Below are 20815 nucleotides of genomic sequence, written 5' to 3'. Positions count from 1 at the left end.
AGACTGCTGTGCTTTTGCAATACCAATCCATCAACCGCCATGTAGGTCATTTCCTTAAAAGGAAAAAAAATGCAGGTGCCGTGTACAGGTACAAAATAAAGTGTGGTTTAGACAGACTATAGAATGCTAACCTCAGCTTCCCAGCTATATTCCTTCCTTACCTTGTACACATTGGAATGAAGAGATGAGCTAATGCCAAGTATGTACTGATGCTGCTCAATAACCAGTCACTGAGACATGGAATAGCCAACTATTCTTCTCGATGGGTGCTTGCCCCTTTGTTGGAGTTTGCCCAATAATAAATTGATTACCCTATATATGCTGATTATTTCCCTTCCAACTGCTTCTCCGTGGCCCAGTGAAGGCCAGAATCTTAGGAGGCCTCATTTTGTTTTGAAAGACATCCACTTGATTTAAAAGGAATCGCTTTAAAAGAAGCCTCAGCACAAAACCTTTCGACCCGCTTTAACCATTTCACTCAGAAATTTGAGGGTAGTACTGCAGAATACACATGTAACGAGATTAAATAAGAGCAACAAAACAAGGCAGGTCTTTGTTAAAAAATATTTATTAAATTGAATAGAAATGAACACTTTACAGTCACAGGAGGCTTCAAGAGTAGAATTTCTGCAACTTCCATTGCATTTTTCTCCTGCCACAAAACTAAAAAGTTATTTTCCTATAATGTGATAATGCACGGGCAAATTAATAAGTCACCCTAGCAAGTATTCCTACAAGACGTAAAGTAATCCTCATCAATTATTTTGCGAATCCAACAGATATTTTCACCCAAGTTGATATCAGACCAGGATTTTCTATTGGTTTTTATGTCAATATACAAAGGTGGGGACTCTGGATGTCACAGTGTTTTGGAACGCTATTCTTTACACCTGGTGTGGATTCCATTCAATGCGAGTAAGGATGTCCTCAACCTCCCCCCTCCCTGAAACCCCCCTCCCCAACCCCCCACCTTTATATGTAAGCATACCTCTCAAGTCTCTTATATTAATCAGGACATCCCAACTGGAGATAAGCGGCAGGCTTGTGAAAGACACCAAGACCAGCCAATTTGCTGGTTCTACAGAGAACGGCACACCTGCTCCAAAGCACTGAGTTGAATCCCGCTCTGGACACAACACAGGTTGAGAGGTATGCTTGCAAAAGAGCTCGAATTAAAACAAATTTGAGCAGCTTCAGCTCAATTCCTGACAGACAGGAAATCTCAAAACTGCCCTCACAATTGGCACTTTAGAAAATCAAAAAAAAAGTAACAAAGTACGTGGACAAACTATGTGATAGAAACATCACAATTTATAGTATCTTCTAGCGATTTGGTGATTTTTCCCTCCCTCAGTTCCTTGCCAATCCACTGCCAATCCCGTAACAGGTTTCACTGAAAAGTTACGGGCCAGAAGACGTTAAACAGTATGGCGTAAAAGCTACAGTAGCTATTCTAAGTAGCTTTTCCATTCTTCAGAGCGTCCTGCTTCCTGACACCAAACCTTAAAACAGTGGCACAGACTACAATTGCGGCTGTCACAGTGTGCGTAAGGAGGAGGGAAAAAAACAAGACAAATTAAGTTTTCCAACCCCATCCAAGAAATAATGTACATTCCATCTGGGGCAACAGTTGAACTTGAGAGTTCTCCATCAGAGTATCGTTCACCAGTCAGACTACTACTGACCGCTAAGAAATGCCAAGTGTCCTTTGGTACATCGGTTAGCATAATGTCCTTTTTCACCACACTGAAAAGAAAAAGGACAAGAATTCAGTTCAAGACCACAATTCTACAAACTACAGTCAGTTAAAGTATGGAATGAGGGAGGTACAGTTGGGCCATCACACTCTCTCCACCCCTCCCACTACACCATGCGATTTGTATAGTGTACAATCAGAAAATTCAAACTTCTCCCGATCCTGGTAGGTAATGCGCCAAAAACGCTCGGATCTCTCCTTGGAGCGGAGAAGGCGAAGAGGAGATTTGATATGAGATGTTTAAAATCATGAAGGTTTAGATAGAGTAAATAAAGAGAAACAGTTTACAATGTCTGAAGGGTCGATAACCGAAGAGCACAGATTTAAGGTGATTGGCAAACGATCCAGAGACGACATGAGGAAAACCTTTATTACACCATGAGTGGTTAGGAATTGGGAAGCACTGCCTGATAGGGTGGTGGACACAGATTCAAAAAGGAATTGGATACATACTTGAAGGAAAAAAAATTGCAGCACTATGGGGACGAGCAGGGGAGTGGGACCAACTGGATTGTTCTTCGAAAGTATCGGCGCAGACCCAAATGGCTGTACTATTCGATGATTCTATAATGCTGTTCATTTTGCACTAACTGAAGAATTCATGTACAATCAACTCCTTTTTCCTTATGTGGAATATACCAGAATGCTGCAATGTACTTTGAATGAAGTAAAACCCATTTGAATGTATACCGTGCGTGTAACTATGCTAGACTATATACAACAACAACTTTTATTTATTATAGCGTCTTTTAAAGTAGTAAAACGTCCCAAGGCGCTGCACAGGAGTGTTATACGACAAAACAAATACATGTTACACTGAGCCACGCAAGAAGAAATTATGGCAGACTTGGTCAAAGAGGTAGGTTTTAAGGAGCATCTTAAAGGAGGAAAGAGAGGTAGAGAGGCGGAGAGGTTTAGGCAGGGAGTTTCAGAGCTTAGGGTCCAGGCAGCTGAAGGCACGGCCACCAATGGTTGAGCGATTATAATCAGGGATGCTCAAGGGAGCAGAATTTGAGGAGCGCAGACATCTCGGGGGGTTGTGAGGCTGAAGGAGATTACACAGATAGGGAGGGGTGAGGCCATGGAGGGCTTTGTAAACAAGGATGAGAATTTTGAAATCGAGGCGTTGCTTAACCGGGAGCCAATGTCGCTCAGCGAGCACAGGGGTGATGGGTGAGTGAGACTTGGTGCGAGTTAGGACATGGGCAGCCGAGTTTTGGATGACCTCAAGTGTACGTAGGGTAGAAAGTGTATACAGTATATACAGTATACTTATTAAATACAAAGTGAAATAAAAATCCAGCACTGCTATCCAAATCATTTTAGATCAACATGTTCCAGCCAATGGGCAATTTAAACCTCACCATGATAACCACAAATACAAATATACACACTCCATGGAGTCTCTTGTAGCAGGCTGGTGGAGAAACACTACAGCAATACTCTTTAATGACAGACGTACCAGGCCTGTACTGATGGGGAAGACCATACCAGCAGAAAAGAATACGGCTGTTGCTAATTCAAAATAAACTATTACCAATTGTAATAGAGCTCCACCTAGTGGACTACTGATGTAATTACAACTACTGATTTAATAACAATAAAAAGGTCATGTGACACAGTTCTGTTCAGAGCCATCTTATAAGCGTGTGTGCTTGTGTCGCTGTGTCAAAGATATCACACCAATATCCTTTTGAAATGAATTTCTTGTATCGTGGGAATACAACTATTTTCACCCTCCACCAACCACTCTTATTGACACTAGCTAAGTATTGTCACTCGGACATGTATCTCTGATTCACACCTCTACACGATAGTGGGGTTAAGATTTTTTTTAAATTGTGGACGATCACATCTGTGAACCTACATCTATAATAAATGGTACAGAAGCGAAAAATCCAGATTACTTCCAAGTTAATAAAGGAAAGTAAGACAAATTAGTAAAAAAAACAGTAATCTAGGCAGATCAGGGACGTTTTAAACAGTAGAAGTCTTCACAATACAGCTGTATACTGGGTAGTTAGCATACAAATGGGATGAGCTTTGATGGGACTCGACGGATGAGATGTTAAACCGAGGCCCCGTCTGCTCTCTCAGGTGGACATCAAAGATTCCCATGACACTATTTCGAAGAAGAGCAGGAGAGTTATCCCCAGTGTCCTGGCCAATATTTATCCCTCATCAACATCACTAAAAACAGATTATCTGGTCATTATCACTTTGCTGTTTGTGGGAGCTTGCTGTGCGCAAATTGGCTGCCGCGTTTCCCACACTACAACAGTGACTACACTCCAAAAGTACTTCATTAGCTGTAAAGCGCTTTGAGACGTCCGGTGGTCGTGTAAGGCACTATACAAATGCAAATCTTTCTTATTCTCCTCCATGAATGGAGCGCTGACAACACGATGTAATGCACCCTATGTGCTCACTAAAATTTAAAATTATCTTTAAAAAAAAGCTCATGGATTCAAGTAGATTGGGATAAAGAACTACCAGAGTGAATGATATTCATAACTCAGGCATGACAAAGTCACCCATGAGTAATTGAATCTTCTTCACTCATGTAACCATTTACCCACCTTATAGCACGTGACTTGCTCCAAAGGTCTGGGGCCCCGATTGGACAGCGACTGAAATGGGGATTGTAGTATTGGTCCCCCAGATTGTATAATTGGCTTCTGCTGCCCAACACTGATGTTCGTACTAGGAATCTGTACCAGGGAGGACGATCGCTGCAGGAACGGCATAAGATTCTGCTGCATGGAGAGAGAAAGAAAGACTTCAGCACAGGACTATCAAAACTCTCTGCCTTCGTGAGCCATTTGGGTGTGTACCGTGAAGCCCCAAGTTGCATATAAAGAATTACAAAACACAAGGCTGAATTCAAAGAAAACACTGCCTCATACCAATTTACAAACTTAAATTCGGTACTACACTCAAGTGTCAGCCTAGATTATCTGCACGAGTAGGGCTTGAACCAATGACCTTCTGACTTTGAGATGAGTGCTCCCACTAGGCCATGGCCGACACCGATATCTCCTTTTATAATACATTTGGATTATGAAATAATTCAGTATTATGCACATTCTTACTATTGAGGGCGTGCAGCGAAGGTTCACCAGACTGATTCCCGGGATGGCAGAAAGACTGGATCGACTAGGCTTATATTCACTGGAATTTAGAAGAATGAGAGGGGATCTCATAGAAACATATAACATTCTGACAGGATTGAATGTTCCCGATGTTGGGGAAGTCCAGAACCAGGGGTCACGGTCTAAGGATAAGGGGTAAGCCATTTAGGACCGAGATGAGGAGAAACTTCTTCACTTAGAGAATTGTGAACCTGTGGAATTCTCTACCACAGAAAGTTGTTGAGTCCAGTTCGTTGGATATATTCAAGAGGGAGTTAGATGTGGCCCTTACGGCTAAAGGGATCAGGGGGTATGGAGAGAAAGCAGGAAAGGGGTACTGAAGTTGCATGATCAGCCATGATCAAATTAAATGGTGGTGCAGGCTCACAGGGCCTACTCCTGCACCTACTTTCTGTGTTTCTATGTTTTCCTCTGCCCCACCCATCAAAGGCAACAACAACCACCTTTATTTATATAGCGCCTTTAACATAGTAAAACTTCCCAAGGCGCTTCACAGCAGTGTTACAAGACAAAACAAATAAATTTGACACCAAGCCACACAAGAAGAAATCACGGCAGATGTCCAAAAGCTTGGTCAAAGAGATAGGTTTTAAGGAGCGTCTTAAAGGAGAGGTAGAGAGGCGGAGAGGTTTAGGGAGGGAGTTCCAGAGCTTAGGACCCAGGCAACTGAAGGCACGCCCACCAATGGTTGAGCAGTTATAATCCGGGATGCTCAAAAGGACAGAATTTGAGGAGAGCAGACATCTCGTGGGTTTGTGAGGCTGAAGGAGATTACAGAGATAGGGAGGGGCGAGGCCATGGAAGGATTTGTAAACAAGGATGAGAATTTTGAAATCGAGGCATTACTTAACAGGAAGCCAACGTAGGTCAGCGAGCACAGGGATGATGGGTGAGCGGGACTTGGTGTGAGTTAGGACATGGGCTGCCGATTTTTGGATGACCTCAAGTTTACGTAGGGTAGTATGTAGGCCAGCCAGGTGTAAGACACTAACTGTTGCTGGAGTATGATTCTGTAGGTGCTGGTAGCTCTACACTACCTCACACAACTGACCATTCATGTGTGAGTTCTAACCGTGAGTAGGCAGGCTACTTGACCAGTGGCATCCATGGTCAAGCTTGAACCTGTCCCTGCCCAGCACAATGTACTTTGCAACAATCACTGGATAGCAATCACAGGAACCATGGCTGATTTTTGACTTCCTAGCCTAGGGTCACTGAAGCCAATTGTAGAGCCATAGTTAGTCCCGACTAAAACGGCCTAACTCAGCGAAGACCAGGGCTCCAGCCTGGGGCCTTCTGATCTGTATGGTTTAGTGCTACACCGTACAGTATCTAAGTATTGTCCCTCTAAGATGCTATGATAACCCAGTTGACCTTGGGGATTCACTGTGGGTGGAGGCTGGGAGGAGAACGATTCTTGGTGGGACTGAAGCACGTCCTCGGTAATGAGGAAGGGAAAGTAAAACAACTTAGTGCAAGTCACTCTAATAGATGCAGCACTTTGGCAGAGAGTTCACCATGTCATTAGTAATAGCATGTGCCATTCAATGGGCTAAAATTTGGCCCTCCGGTTAAAAGGGCGCACTTGCCCGAGGTGCGCTGACTTTGTACTCCAAAATTGGCGCCAAAAATTTACCTCGGTATTCTCCCCGCTTCGTGGACCATCGTAGGCCTTGGCGTGGCGTGGCAAAAGCAGTGGGGGGGGGGGGGGGGGCAGAGCTAGAGCCATGCTGGTTAAGCAGAGCTGGCAGGGGGGCGGGGCTAGGGCCCAGTGTCTATGAGAGTGCCAGCAGCGTTGCGCATGCGCGTTGGAGCGTGCGTGCATGCGCAATGGGGTATTAACATTGGCAATCGGTCATTTTTAAAGGGAAAGCCTTCTCATTGATTTTGGTGCCTGAAGGAGTGCTGTGAGTAGTACTGTGGAAGAAATTTTTAAAGTGATCTTAAGAGTATAAATGTTCTCACATTTTGTAAGATATTTAAATTTACAACTAAAAAGTGATCTTAAAGTTTTTAAGTGATTTTAAAGAGTCATATTAAAGAAAAGTTTGATACAAGAATTATTTTATTACATTAAAGTGAAGTACATTGTAAACTTTTCAATAAAATATATTTTACATTAAAACTGAATCATGTTCCATTAACACAACACAACATTTAGGAACAACAGCAAAAAATAAACATGTCCATGCGGATCAGTTGTCACTGAGCCCTCAGACATCAGTAAAGCGTTCACGTGTTCCCAGCCCCCCTTTAAATTCCCTCTTGCGGCCTCCTTCTGCGAGCCCAGCCTGCTGCTTCTTGCGTGTGTGGCCAGTTCACTTCTCTTACGCCCGGGATTCCCACCCACCGCCCCTAGCCCTGGTCGAAGGACTCGCCAACGTGAGTAGTGCCTCCTGCCCCTAGCCCTGGCCGGTGCGTTGTCCCGCTGACTTCCCGGGGCCGAGGTAAGACTTTTTATTTATTAATTTATTTTTCATTTATTATTGATGGTTTTTATGCTTCTTTAATGTTGTTGTGAAGGTTTAGTGCTTTGCAAGGCCCTCTCACTTCCCTTCCCCCCCCCTTCTCTGGCTACCTGCGCTGATTTCTTAACACTCTGCAAGGGTTTTCTCTGCGGCCACAAGTGGCCACATACGCTAACCTAAGTTAGTTTGGAACAACTGTTAGCTGTGCAAAGTGGCTTAAATGGCCAAAATAGGCGCAGGTGGCTGGTAATGCCCACTTTTGAAAAAAAAACTAAACAAAAAAAAATCCTAACTAACTCACTTACACTGCGCAAATCAAATGGGCAGAATTGCGATTTTTAAGATACTCCAAAAAAAATCAAGTTGCTCCAATAAAAAACGGAGCAACTCTTGGGCAAACTTGGGTCCAATGAGTGGGAAAGGGAGTGAAGAGTTTTGTAACAGGTAACACAGCAAATAAAAAAAATATTTTGGAAAAGTATTTCGGCCTCACCTTTTGTAGCATCTGTTGCTGTTGCTGTAACGGTGGTTGGTCAACTGGACCCATTGGCAGCTCAAACCGCGGGCTGATAGAGGGAATAAAAACATTGTGAATTTTCTTTTGAGCAAATCTTGAGAGCCGCATTTGTGGCAGGCAAATAAAGAACGAGACCAGCATGACGGGAATAGGCTGTAAAGCACAAGTCAAAATACAAAATCCAACCAGTTTACTGACAGAATATAAGGGCTGAAGGGTTTCTCCACTCCATTTATCATTTTAACCTATAAAGGACAATAAATGGCTGGGTGTTACAAGGCGGTGACTCTCTCTGACTTCAATGGATACCAGAAACCACGAGAGCCCAGCTTAAGCAATTAATTCAGCCACCCAAACCCTGAGAGTGCATTCTAACTCTAGAACACACTGCTAAGCTTAACCTGGTTACAACACACATTGGCTATAGGAATTTAGAAACCAAGAAATCGCCAATTTAGCCCCTTGAGCCTGTTCTGTCATTCACTTTAGATCATGGCTGATCTGCACCTCAACTCCATTTCCCCATCTCCTCAAAAAAACAACCCTTGATCCCTCCATCCTTGCAAACGATCACCCCATCTCCAATCTCCCTTTCCTCTCCAAAGTCCTGGAATGTGTTGTCGCCTCCCAAATCCGTGCCCATCTTTCCCGCAATTCCATGTTTCAATCCCTCCAATCAGGTTTCCAACCCTGCCGCAGTACCGCAACGGCTCTCATCAAAGTCACAAATGACATCCTTTGTGATTGTGACAAAGGCAAACTTTCCCTCCTCGTCCTTCTTGACTTGTCTTCAGCCTTTGACACGGTTGACCACTCTATCCTTCTCCAAAGCCTCTCCATTGTCGTCCAGCTGGGTGGGACTGCACTCGCCTGGTTCCATTCTTATCTATCTAATCGTAGCCAGAGAATCACCTGCAACGGCTTCTCTTCCCGCCCCCGCATCGTTACCTCTGGTGTCCCCCAAGGATCTATCCTTGGCCCCCTCCTATTTCTCATCGACATGTTACCCCTTGGCAACATCATCCAGAAACACACAGTCAGTTTCCACATGTACGCTGATGACACCCAGCTCTACCTCCCTACTCTCGACCCCTTCATGGTCTCTAAATTCTCAGACTACTTGTCCGACATCCAGTTCTGGATGAGCAGAAATTTTCTTCAATTGAATATTTGGAAGACTGAAGCCATTGTTTTCGGTCCCCACCACAAACTCTGTTCCCAAGCCACTGACTCCATCCCTCTCCCCAGCTTCAGTCTGAGGCTGAACCAGACTGTTCACAACCTTGGGTGTCATATTTGACCCTGAAATGAGCTTTCGCCCACAGATCCGCAACATACAAAGACCGCCTATTTCCACTTCCGTAACATCACCCGTCTCTGTCCTTACCTCAGCTCATCCGCTGCTGAAGCCCTCATCCATGCCTGTTACCTCTAGACTTGACTATTCCAACGCATTCCTGGCTGGCCTCCAACTAGAGGTAATCCAAAACTCGGCTGCCCGTGTCCTAACTCGCACCAAGTCCCGCTCACCCATCACCATCATCCCTGTGCTCGCTGACCTACATTGGCTTCCAGTCAAGCAACGCATCGATTTCAAAATTCTCATCCTTATTTTCAAATCACCTCCATGGTCTTGCCCCTCCCTATCTCTAATCTCTTTCAGCACCACAACCCCGCTCCCCCCCCCCCGCACCATCCTCCCAGATGTCTGCGCTCCTTTAATTCTGCCCTTCTGAGCATCCCTGATTGTAATCGCTCAACCATTGGTGGCCGAGCCTTCTGTTGCCTAGGTCCCGAGTTCTGGAACTCCCTGCCTAAACCTCTTCGCCTCTCTACCTCTCTTTCCTCCTTCAAGACGCTCTTTAAATCCTCCCTCTTTGACCAAGCACCTGCACTAATTTCTACTTATGCAGCTCGGTGTCAAATTTTTATCGCATAACACTCCTATCAAGCGCCTTGGGACGTTTTACTATGTTAAAGGCGCTATATAAATACAAGTTGTTGTTATTGTGCAGCATTGGAGGAAATCCCAAACACACGGGAGGAAAACTAGGAGAATGTATGGAAAAAGCAGAGAGAGGAAAAAAAGACGAGACAAAATTCAAAGAAAAGCTTCTCTAGGATATTATTTTACATGAAACTATAAAATTTATCTCCAAGTTTGAGGTAAAAATAGTAAATAACCACTAGCCAGGTCCAGCCGCAACATGAGAAAAGGTCAATTAAACCCAAATAAGATTCAGCATACAAAGGCAAAATACCACAGATGTTGGAATTCTGAAATATGAACAAAAAGTGCTGGAAATACTCAGCAGGTCAGGCAGCATCTGTGGAGAGAACTGAAACATTGACCTGAAACGTGAGCTCTGTTTCTCTCTCCGCAGATGCTGCCCGACTTGCTGAATATTTCCAGCATTTTCTGTTCAGGTTCATCAGAGTTCCCACAGCAATGACCAGTCACAGTAATGCTTACACCAATTTTTACCGATGTCGTGACCAGCAGCCAGTCAGGAAAATCACGGATCAAACTCCTCTGATTAAGAGGAGACAGTTCTGCCAATTGAAATCTTCCAAGACTGACATCGATAGATTTAGGTTAGGCAGAGGGTATCAAGGGATATGGAGCAATGGCGGGTAAATGGTATTCAGGTAGAGATCAGCCATGAGCCAACAGAATGGTAGAACAGGCCCGAGGGGCTGGATAGCCTGCTGCCGTTGTATACTTACTGCATGAATTTACAGCTGGGGCCTTCGGGGCAGAACCCCACCAGATAATTTACACAGATGACCCGCCGTGTGTGTCGATGCCTGCACAGGGGACCTGCGACAAGACAGGATTCAAGATCAGTAATCTGCTCAAATTATAACTCAGCAAACAACAGTCTTACACCCTCAGCGGATGTAGTGCAACAGGACACAGCTGCAATGTTCCCTGCGAGCATGCGCGCCCGCGCAGTAATCTGCAAGGTACCGTCCAGGCCGCTCACAAGCTTTTCCATTTGAAATGACGCGCATACGCAGAAACTTAAAGGGACCGCGCGTTCAAATCAACGGGCCGCGCACAACAAAGACAATAACCTGGAAATCCCGGCCTCCTCGGATCCGTAAGGAGGGTGTACGGACCCGGGAAGGCATCGCAAAAGCCGGTTTTCAGCGCACAATGCACATGCACTGAAAACCAGCTTTTCCGATCTGCCAAACTGGAGCTTAACAGATCGCACGCATAGCGGGAGCGAGGACATTTGCAAGGGCAAGATTGCGGCATTTACCCATTTCTTGCCCAGCAAATGTCCTCAAAACTCTTGGGTCTGATAAAAGCAGGTGCATAGCCTACTTTTACAGGCATAAGAGTTTTAAAACATACAAAAATATAATTTAATGAAACTAAAAAAACATTTTAATTTTAAAAACCCTGCCCACTATGTTAAATTTATGTTAAACCATAAGTAAAAAAACGTTTTAAAAACTCAGAATTTTTTTTCCTTTAAGATATTTATTAACTTTAATCTCAAGTAATTTTAATTACGCGAGGTGTGTTTTTATTTTTTATTATGATGTTTAGTGTGTTTGTTTTTCATTAATAGCAATGAGAACTGGTAGATACAGAGTTCTCATTGCTATTAATGAGAAAGCTGTGGAATACTGTACCTGATTGGCTGAGCAGTCACACGTGACACACTGTCTCTGTGGGAACCTGGAGGACGGGAACGCGCTTCACAGCGCGGGAAGAGAAAGCCTCCCCACCGGAATCCCATGCTCCTCCGGGCCATCAGGTAAATTCGTAGAAATTTTTCAGGTCGGAGGCAATTGCCCACGGGAAGCCTCTGATCGAATGTTACTCAGCTGCCTTTGTGTCCCAAACCGGTCCGATTAAAATCAATATAATTCTCTTTGTTTACTTTGTTAAAACAATACCTGTGCAATAAATGCAACTAATGTTGGCAAAGAATGCTTACAAAACTTCTCTAATTTGGAGCATGTGAGAGAGTAACAAAAGCACATTGACATGTGTGTCAGGAATAAACCTCAGGCCTTAGATCCGTGCTTAGCCTGTGCTGAGTTCGGTGATCTCGGGCAGGGTGACACCTGTACCAATGCAGGTAAATGCCCCCCGGCACCCTTGATTACAGCAAGGCAGAAAAATCCAAGAAAAGACTGGGTTGCTGCGTCTGATCACCATTCATCGCCCCCTGCTGGAGAGTACGCAGGTGGCGACGGCGGGTTAAAACAGGATCAGGCTCCCGATCGCAGTCGACTAGTCCGCCAATGCTCACTGAGAGTTCATGTGTGAGGAATGACTATGTGGGCAACGTGCCAGAGAGTGGGTGGCACCCATGGACCCTGCCAGCATGAGTCAGTGCCCTTTAGGAAAGAAGTGCTGTTTCTCTCTCCCAAGCGATTTTGGATCTTTTCTCCCATTCACTTGAGCCGCAGCTCTCTCCCCGGATTGAGAGCGGCGCAAAGTGACCTGCTCCCAGGTCTCTGCCAATGCCAGGAGGACGTACACGAGAGTAACCCAGACGCGGCCAATTCATCAGTTTTTTTTCCTTTCCAGAACCATTAACGCTTACCGTGTTTACAAAACCCTCGGTCGTACCAGGGACAGTCTTTGATTTTGGACTCAGGATCAATGTGCAGAAACGGACATTCCTTGTTGCTACATTCTCCTGCAGTGGCAAAAGGAACAAATCAGAACATAGAACGCAAGGAGCAAGAAAAGCACATTCAGGTCTTCTCTCCAATATTCAGGACTTTGTTTCAACCCTTTCAATTCCCCTTCTGCCTTGATGCCAGCCCATAACGCACTGCCCCCTATTGATTCAAGAATCTATCTGTGTTCCTTTCTGAATACTTAAACTCAACTAACTGTCATGGCAGTCTATTCCTGAAGTTAACTCTGAGTGCGAAGAAATTAGTTCGTAAATTATGTCCAGTTTAGTTTCTGTCAGGCTGCCTGTTCCAGGAAACAGATGATGTCGAAAGCATCGGAAAATACAGGTACAGTGTGTGTGTCAGACGCCCGAATCCTAAACCCGGTCCTGGTGATGCAGCAGGTGGGCTCAAGACTCAGCAAAAATATACAGACTGGAAATGAGAAACAAAGTACTGAAAGTATGCAGCAGGTCACAGCACATCTTCTGAAACAGAAAGATCGGGAAACACTTCAAGTCGCGAGAGCTCCGACCAGCGGCCTATTTCCAGCTTTCAATAAAGTGCGCTACACTGCCCAGAAAGAGAAAGACTTTAGCTAAAGTTATTCTTCAATGCTTTTAAAACCATCAGATTGTTGAAGGTAAAATCGCAGCGTTATGGCTCTATCGCATAAGGGAGCTGCGAGGTGCTACTGCCTTATTGTCCCACTCTGTCGTAACTTCTGATGCAATGCCCGCCCTTCCCACCCCCACCCACGATCAGACACCCAGCTGCGTTCGGAAACGGGGAGCGGGCAGAGGCGGCGCTCACCAAACTTGGAATAGAAGTAGCACTCGGGCATCTTGGTCATGTCGTACTCGTGCAAGAATTCGCACTGATCTCCTTTCTTGCACAGCCCCCGCAGCCAGTGTTTGCACACCACTGTCTTCTCGCCGCTGATGTGGCGAAACGGGCACATTCCACCTGCACAACGAAATCAGAGTCAATCGCCAGAGCCAGCCCTCCTCGCAGGATACTGATTCATGGTGGGGAGGGGGGGGGGGGCCGAAGACACACAGTAAACAGACAGGGAGGGGTGCGCAGAAGCAGAGACTTCTGATGCACAGGTAGTAACCAACAGGTTACTTCATCCTGAAAACTTGAACAACAGTAATTTATACATTTTTGAAAAGGGATCACAATTTCGTGGGAACAGCAATTCGTTCAATATGAGGAATGAACACCATACATCTGTGGAATTGAATATATTTTTCTTATTTACTTTTCTCAAAAATATTTCCTCCCTTCCCCTCTCTGTGGGAATGCAGCAGCCGGGTGTGGGGGGTTGGGGCCGTGGCGGGGGAACAATGTCCTTCCCGAACAGGAGATGCACAAGAACATAAGGGGGCTAAAATGAATTGCCGTGTCATTTTTCTTCACTCTCGGTGGAGATACTTGGCCTCAGCCCCCTCATGATCCAGAGCCGAGACTGAGAAGTTCCGAAAACAGGAAATCGCAGGTGTGAGTCAATGGTCCAGGGCACGGACTCTCCATCCTGCTACCTGTCCCTGGCAGCATGGAGTCATTACATCATTATCATGATGAGGAAATACCTCTGGGCAATCTGCCTCATATTAATGAACCACATTACTGTATTCCCTTCCCCACTCCTTCCTTACCTCATCCCGTTAGGTCTCCTTGCCCAAGCACCATTATGTAGCCGAGAAGGTGGGCGGATGAGCTGCTCCCAGACTTCTGTCAATGCATTACTCAGTCAGGCACTGAGCATTGTCAGAGTGCCTCTCCTTCTCTCCATGGGAAGGCAGCTTGCTTCAGACCTCCCTCTGACATCAAGGGGCAAAACAGGCATAAGTAGGCAGGGGAGTGGGGGTGGGGGGTAGCAAGGGGGCTTACAGGAGGCAACAAGTGCCCCCCCACCCCCACCTTCCCTTCCCGTCCCTCCGAGAATACTTCATGCACAATTATAGCAAAACACAAGAAAATTGCACCTGAAGGAATCTCGGTGATAAGAGCTATGGTCACTAAACAAGCTAGAACATCACCAATGGATTAGAATAGATTGTAATACAGCAGCGAACTGAAGATGGAAAAAGCTCAAGCCCAGATCTCTTACCTTTCCCACATGACGCCCTCAGAAAGAATTCACAGACGGCCGCCCCAGACTCTGAAGGAAAGATCACAAGCAGTGCAGAGTTTAAAAGATCACCAGCTTTGAAAGGTCCCTGTTACAGTTATGTGGGTTGAGGTTGAACCTTTCAGTTATACCTCACGTCCCGTTACATAGGAACTGGAGTAGGCCATTTGACCACTCGAGCCTGTTCCACCATTCAATGGGATCTTGGCTGATCTGTGACCTAACTCCATATACCTTCCCTTGCCCCATATCTTTCATTAACAAAAATCTATCAATCCAGATTTAAAATTAACGATTGCCATTTGCGGAAGAGAGTTCCAAACGTCAACCATTCTTTGCATGTTCCCTAACTTCACTCCTGAAAGGCCTGGCTCTAATTTTTAGACTGATGTCCCCTAGTCCTAGAATCCCCAACCAACAGAAACAGTTTCTCTATTGCCTGAAAGTTGTTTATTTCCCTCTCTTATATGAATGCAAGGGTTCTGAATGAATGCAAATTCAATTATTGGTGCTAAATCAAGGTGGGCCCAGTTCTTGATTGTCACACCAGATGAAAAGAATTGCATGATATATATATTATGAGTAAGCGAGAGAGAGAAAAGAAGACAACAGCTTTGTAATCATACGCAGCAGGGGCCAGCCCACACTGCGATATGTGTGTGTGCATTCGGTCCGTGCAGCAGAACAGGGCTCCAGTCATCCTGGTTAACCCTTGCCACTGGATAAAGGCCTAGCTCTGTCGAGCCCGTGTGGTGGCTGATGTGCAACAGTCACCACACGTTAAAAAAACACACGCACAGGCATCTTCCACCCCCTCAATTGGAGTTCAGGGCTGGAACATTGGGTCCTTCATTGAAACATCTGTGAACTCTTGTGGAAGCAAGTCATCCTCGTTCGAGGGACCGCCTATGAATCATATGCACAAGCAACCTGGAAAAGGGGTCTGTACACTTGACCAAGGAGGCACATGTGGAATGCTGTGGTCTGTCAGTGCAAAATCCAGCACTGAAAAAATGGCCTTATGAGGCTACCTTGATGGTCAGTGAGAAAATGCATCACTTGGTGCGATAATGACCCACAGATGCTCCCGATTCAGTTCTCGGTATATAGGGAGTTAGGTGCTCTCAGCTCGGGGTAGCAGGGAGCTACAGCATGCCTTTGAATGATGTCCAGTGACACCTCCTGGACACTTTAGGAGCTCATGCTGTGATCCACTCCACAGTCCAATATCGTGTCAACACGCCCCTTCAAAAGGCATGCACATGCAGAATGGACACCAGGGCAAAGTATCAGAGGGTTGCTGCAGCTCTGTAACTACCACAGTAAAAAATCAGCCGAGAACAGAGTAAATAAAAAACCTTTAATAAAACAAATGTGATGATACATGGAAACTTCAGATTTGAAAATCCAGAGGAATTACTAAGTGAAGCTGCAAGAGCTTAAAATGTGCAGCATTTTTTTTTAAAAGGATGTTTTAAAACCATGTGTGTATCAGGATCTCCCTCCCAAACTGATAGGGAACCAAACACAGAAATGCTTATGACGGGTATCAGGATATTCAGAGCAGGCCAACGACGGATAATTTTAAAGTAGAATAAGTGAGCCTGAAAGAAAGGGACTTGCATTTATATAGCGCTTTTCATGACCGCCAAACATCCCAAAGCTCTTCGCAGTCAATGAAGTACTTTTGAAGTCGCTGTTGTAATGTGGGACTTTGTGCACAGCAAGCTCCCACAAACAGCAATGTGATAATGACCAGATCATGTGTTTTAGTGATGTTGGTTGAGGGATAAATATTGGCCAGGACACCGGGGAATAACTTTCCCCGATCTTCGTCAAAATAGTGCCAAGGGATCTTTTACATCCACCTGAGAGAGCAGATGGGGCTTCGGTTTAATGTCTCATCTGAAAGACAGCACCTCCGACAGTGCAGCACTCCCTCAGCACTGCACTGGAGTGTCAGCCTAGATTTTTTGTGCTCAAGTCTCTGGAGTGGGACTTGAACCCACAACTTTCTGACTCAGAGACGGGTATGCTGCCCACTGAGTGACACAATGAAAATTTGTGTGGGCGATCCCCCGGGGACCGGGCTGTGTGTTGGGAAATCCCCCGGGCCGTGTGTTGTGACCCCGGGGCTGTGTGTTGGGGGGGCCCCGGGGCTGTGTGTTGGGGGGGCCCCGGGGCTGTGTGTTGGGGCCCCGGAGCTGTGTGTTGGGGGGGCCCCAGGGCTGTGTGTTGGGGGGGCCCCGGGGCTGTGTGTTGGGGGGGCCCCGGGGCTGTGTGTTGGGGGGGGGCCCCGGGGCTGTGTGTTGGGGGGGCCCCGGGGCTGTGTGTTGGGGGGGCCCCGGGGCTGTGTGTTGGGGGGGCCCCGGGGCTGTGTGTTGGGGGGGCCCCGGAGCTGTGTGTTGGGGGGGCCCCCGGGGCTGTGTGTTGGGGGGGCCCCGGGGCTGTGTGTTGTGACCCCGGAGCTGTGTGTTGGGGGGGCCCCGGGGCTGTGTGTTGTGACCCCGGAGCTGTGTGTTGGGGCCCCGGAGCTGTGTGTTGTGGCCCCCTGGGGCTGTGTGTTGGGGGGGGCCCCGGGGCTGTGTGTTGGGGGGGGCCCCCTGGGACTGTGTGTTGGGGGGGCCCCGGGGCTGTGTGTTGGGGGGGCCCCGGGGCTGTGTGTTGGGGCCCCGGAGCTGTGTGTTGGGGCCCCGGAGCTGTGTGTTGGGGGGGCCCCGGGGCTGTGTGTTGGGGGGGCCCCGGGGCTGTGTGTTGGGGGGGCCCCGGGGCTGTGTGTTGGGGGGGCCCCGGAGCTGTGTGTTGGGGGGGCCCCCGGGGCTGTGTGTTGGGGGGGCCCCGGGGCTGTGTGTTGTGACCCCGGAGCTGTGTGTTGGGGGGGCCCCGGGGCTGTGTGTTGTGACCCCGGAGCTGTGTGTTGGGGCCCCGGAGCTGTGTGTTGTGGCCCCCTGGGGCTGTGTGTTGGGGGGGGCCCCGGGGCTGTGTGTTGGGGGGGGCCCCCTGGGACTGTGTGTTGGGGGGGCCCCGGGGCTGTGTGTTGGGGGGGCCCCGGGGCTGTGTGTTGGGGCCCCGGAGCTGTGTGTTGGGGCCCCGGAGCTGTGTGTTGGGGGGGCCCCGGGGCTGTGTGTTGGGGGGGCCCCGGGGCTGTGTTTTGGGGGGGCCCCGGGGCTGTGTGTTGGGGGGGCCCCGGGGCTGTGTGTTGTGACCCCGGAGCTGTGTGTTGGGGGGGCCCCCGGGGCTGTGTGTTGTGACCCCGGAGCTGTGTGTTGGGGGGGCCCCGGGGCTGTGTGTTGTGACCCCGGAGCTGTGTGTTGGGGCCCCGGAGCTGTGTGTTGTGGCCCCCTGGGGCTGTGTGTTGGGGGGGGCCCCGGGGCTGTGTGTTGGGGGGGCCCCCGGGGCTGTGTGTTGTGACCCCGGAGCTGTGTGTTGGGGGGGCCCCGGGGCTGTGTGTTGTGACCCCGGAGCTGTGTGTTGGGGCCCCGGAGCTGTGTGTTGTGGCCCCCTGGGGCTGTGTGTTGGGGGGGGCCCCGGGGCTGTGTGTTGGGGGGGGCCCCCTGGGGCTGTGTGTTGGGGGGGGCCCCGGGCCTATATGGTGGGCGATCCCCGGGGATGTGTGTTGGGGGGGCCCCCGGAGCTGTGTGTTGTGACCCCGGAGCTGTGTGTTGGGGCCCCCTGGGGCTGTGTGTTGGGGGGGCCCCGGGGCTGTGTGTTTGGGGGTGTCCGGGGCTGTGTGTTGTGACCCTGGGGCTGTGTGTTGGGGGGGCCCTGGGGCTATGTGTTGGGGGGGCCCTGGGGCTGTGTGTTGGGCAATCCCCGGGGCTGTGTGTTTGGGGGTGTCCGGGGCTGTGTGTTGTGACCCCGGGGCTGTGTGTTGGGGGGGCCCTGGGGCTGTGTGTTGGGGGGGCCCTGGGGCTGTGTGTTGGGCAATCCCCGGGGCTGTGTGTTTGGGGGTGGGCCGGGCTGTGTGTTGTGACCCCGGGGCTGTGTGTTTGGGGGTGGGCCGGGCTGTGTGTTGTGACCCCGGGGCTGTGTGTTGTGACCCCGGGGCTGTGTGTTGGGGGGGCCCTGGGGCTGTGTGTTGGGGGGGCCCTGGGGCTGTGTGTTGGGCAATCCCCGGGGCTGTGTGTTTGGGGGTGGGCCGGGCTGTGTGTTGTGACCCCGGGGCTGTGTGTTGTGGCCCCCTGGGGCTGTGTGTTGTGGGGGTGGGCCGGGGCTGTGTGTTGTGGGGGTGGGCCGGGGCTGTGTGTTGTGACCCCTGGGTTGTGTGTTGGGCGATCTCCGAGGCCCGGGCCCCGGCCTGGGCCGGTACTCACTGTCCATGCCGGGGAAGGGCAGCGGCTGCGCCCCCAGCTGCTGCTCGACCGCCATCTCCAGCTCGAACCTGATGTGCTCCACGGTGGAAATGAGTTCCTGCATCTTGGCCCCGCCGCCTGCCGCCTGCCCCCGGCCCCCGCGATTCACCAAAACCAAAGCCGGCACCGAGCCCGGGAACCGAACCGCGCCGCCCACCCCTCACCCCTCACCCCCGACCCCCAGCACCGCGACAAGAAGCCGTTGCCCGCAACAAGAGTGCACACCGAGCCGCCGTACCCGGCACAGCGCCCCCTGGGGTCTGGGAGGTCGCAAACACCTTTCTCAAAGACCCTTCGTCAGAACTCAACATCTTTCTACTCGGCACTTTGCAGACCTTGCAAAGACAGAAAGAGTTGCATTTATATAGCGCCTTTCACGACCACCGGACGTCTGAAAGCGTGTTACAGCCAATGAAGTACTTTTGGAGTGCAGTCACTATTCTAGCTCTTTGAAAGAAAGATAGAACTTGCATTTATATAGCACCTTGCACGACCTCAGGATGTCCCAAAGCTCTTTAAGTACTTCTAAAGCCAAAGTAAAATAGTGCGGGTTGCTGGAAATCTGAAATGAAAGCAGAACCTGCTGGCAACACTCAGCGGGTCAGACAACATCTGTGGAGAGAGAAAGAGAGTTAACGTCTCATTGCAGAACTCAACCTGAAACCTGCTCAGCATTTTCTGTCTTTATTTAAGTAAAACAAAAGTGTATCAGCTGTGGCTCAGTGGTAGCACTCTTGCCTCTGAGTCAGAAGGTTGTGGGTTCAGGTCCCAGGAACTTGGTCTCTGTATTTAAGGAAAGATATACTTGCATTGGTGGCTGTTCAGAGAAGGTTAATTCCTGAGATGAGGGGGTTGACTTATGATGATAGATTGAATAAGTTGGGCTTATACTCATTGGAGTTCAGAAGAATGAGAGGTGATCTTATCACAACATATAAGATAATGAGGGGGCTTGACAAGGTGGATACAGAGAGGATATTTCCACTCATAGGGTGGCCTGCTCCTGCTCCTATTTCTTATATTCTTAAAACTAGGCTGACACTCCAGTGCAATTCTGAGCGAGTGCTACACTGTCGTAAGTGCCGTCTTTCAGATGAGACGTTAAACCGGGGGCCCGTCTTCTCTCTCAAGTGGATGTAAAAAGATCCCATGGCTCTGTTTCAAAGAAGAGCAGGGGAGTTATCTATCCCTGGCGTCCTGGCCAATATTTATCCCTCAACGTAACAAAAACAGTTTACCTGGTCACTATCACATTGCTGTTTGTGGGTGCTCGCTGAGACTTTGTTGGGAAGATGAAGAAAGAAGTGTGAATATGGCAGGATAAGATCTGTTTTTGCCAAGTAAAACTGAAAATGTAAATAAGCCATCCTGCAGCTGTGTCATCATCAATAATAGACTAGTGTTTGAAAGAGGAAATGTGTTGCCGTTGATATAACATTGATAAACCAGTTAACAATAAATTGTATTTATTTAATTGTCTTTGACAAACAAAATATCCCAAAGTTCTTCATAAAATGGATATTAGGACGGGTGATCAAAAGCTTGGCCAAAAAGGAAGGTTTTAAAGAGGGTCTTAAAGGAGGAAATTCCAGGGCATGAGGCCTGGGCTTTCCTCTTAGAATTCACGGTACAATTTTGCCTTTTAACACACTCCAATCTGTGTGCTGTTGCTCTTTACATTTACCGGGAAGAACATAACTATTTTGGTTGAAACTATAAATCAAGTGCCCCCAAATTAAACTTTTAACATTAAAGAATCAAAGTAACATTTGGTTGCCAGGGG

General features: G+C 48.3%; 1 protein-coding gene across 3 annotated transcripts; it reads right to left on the bottom strand.

Annotated features, from left to right (window-relative positions):
• Positions 1-552: 552 nt before the first annotated feature.
• cpsf4 (cleavage and polyadenylation specific factor 4) lies at positions 553-19175 on the bottom strand. 3 transcript variants are annotated; one of them, XM_070899993.1, is made up of 8 exons: positions 18994-19175; positions 14660-14710; positions 13357-13509; positions 12465-12560; positions 10621-10714; positions 7870-7942; positions 4336-4512; positions 553-1746 (listed from the first exon to the last, which is right to left on the bottom strand). In XM_070899993.1, the coding sequence occupies exons 1-8, from the start codon at positions 19094-19096 to the stop codon at positions 1678-1680; spliced, it is 816 nt and encodes a 271-aa protein (XP_070756094.1). In that variant the 5' UTR covers positions 19097-19175; the 3' UTR covers positions 553-1677. The 3 variants fall into 3 exon arrangements, with proteins under 3 accessions (XP_070756094.1, XP_070756095.1, XP_070756096.1); XM_070899994.1 differs by having other exon boundaries at positions 4336-4509; XM_070899995.1 differs by having other exon boundaries at positions 19062-19117.
• Positions 19176-20815: the final 1640 nt, after the last annotated feature.

This window comes from Pristiophorus japonicus, chromosome 15 (genome assembly GCF_044704955.1).
Source record: "Pristiophorus japonicus isolate sPriJap1 chromosome 15, sPriJap1.hap1, whole genome shotgun sequence".
NCBI lineage: Eukaryota > Metazoa > Chordata > Chondrichthyes > Pristiophoridae > Pristiophorus > Pristiophorus japonicus.
The sequence above is the reverse complement of the archived record's forward strand: the minus strand, read 5'-3'. Positions and strand labels throughout refer to the sequence as shown.

What these genes read in the sequence shown, in the direction of transcription:
- cpsf4 (XM_070899993.1), bottom strand. Translation starts at nt 19,096, where the DNA reads ATGCAGGAACTCATTTCCACCGTGGAGCACATCAGGTTCGAGCTGGAG. An exon ending in GCCCTTCCCCGGCATGGACA is followed by an intron (nt 14,711 to 18,993) that starts GTGAGTACCGGC and finishes TCTTTCCTTCAG; the next exon opens with AGTCTGGGGCGGCCGTCTGT. An exon ending in AGCAACAGATGCTACAAAAG is followed by an intron (nt 4,513 to 7,869) that starts GTGAGGCCGAAA and finishes CTCTCCATGCAG; the next exon opens with CAGAATCTTATGCCGTTCCT.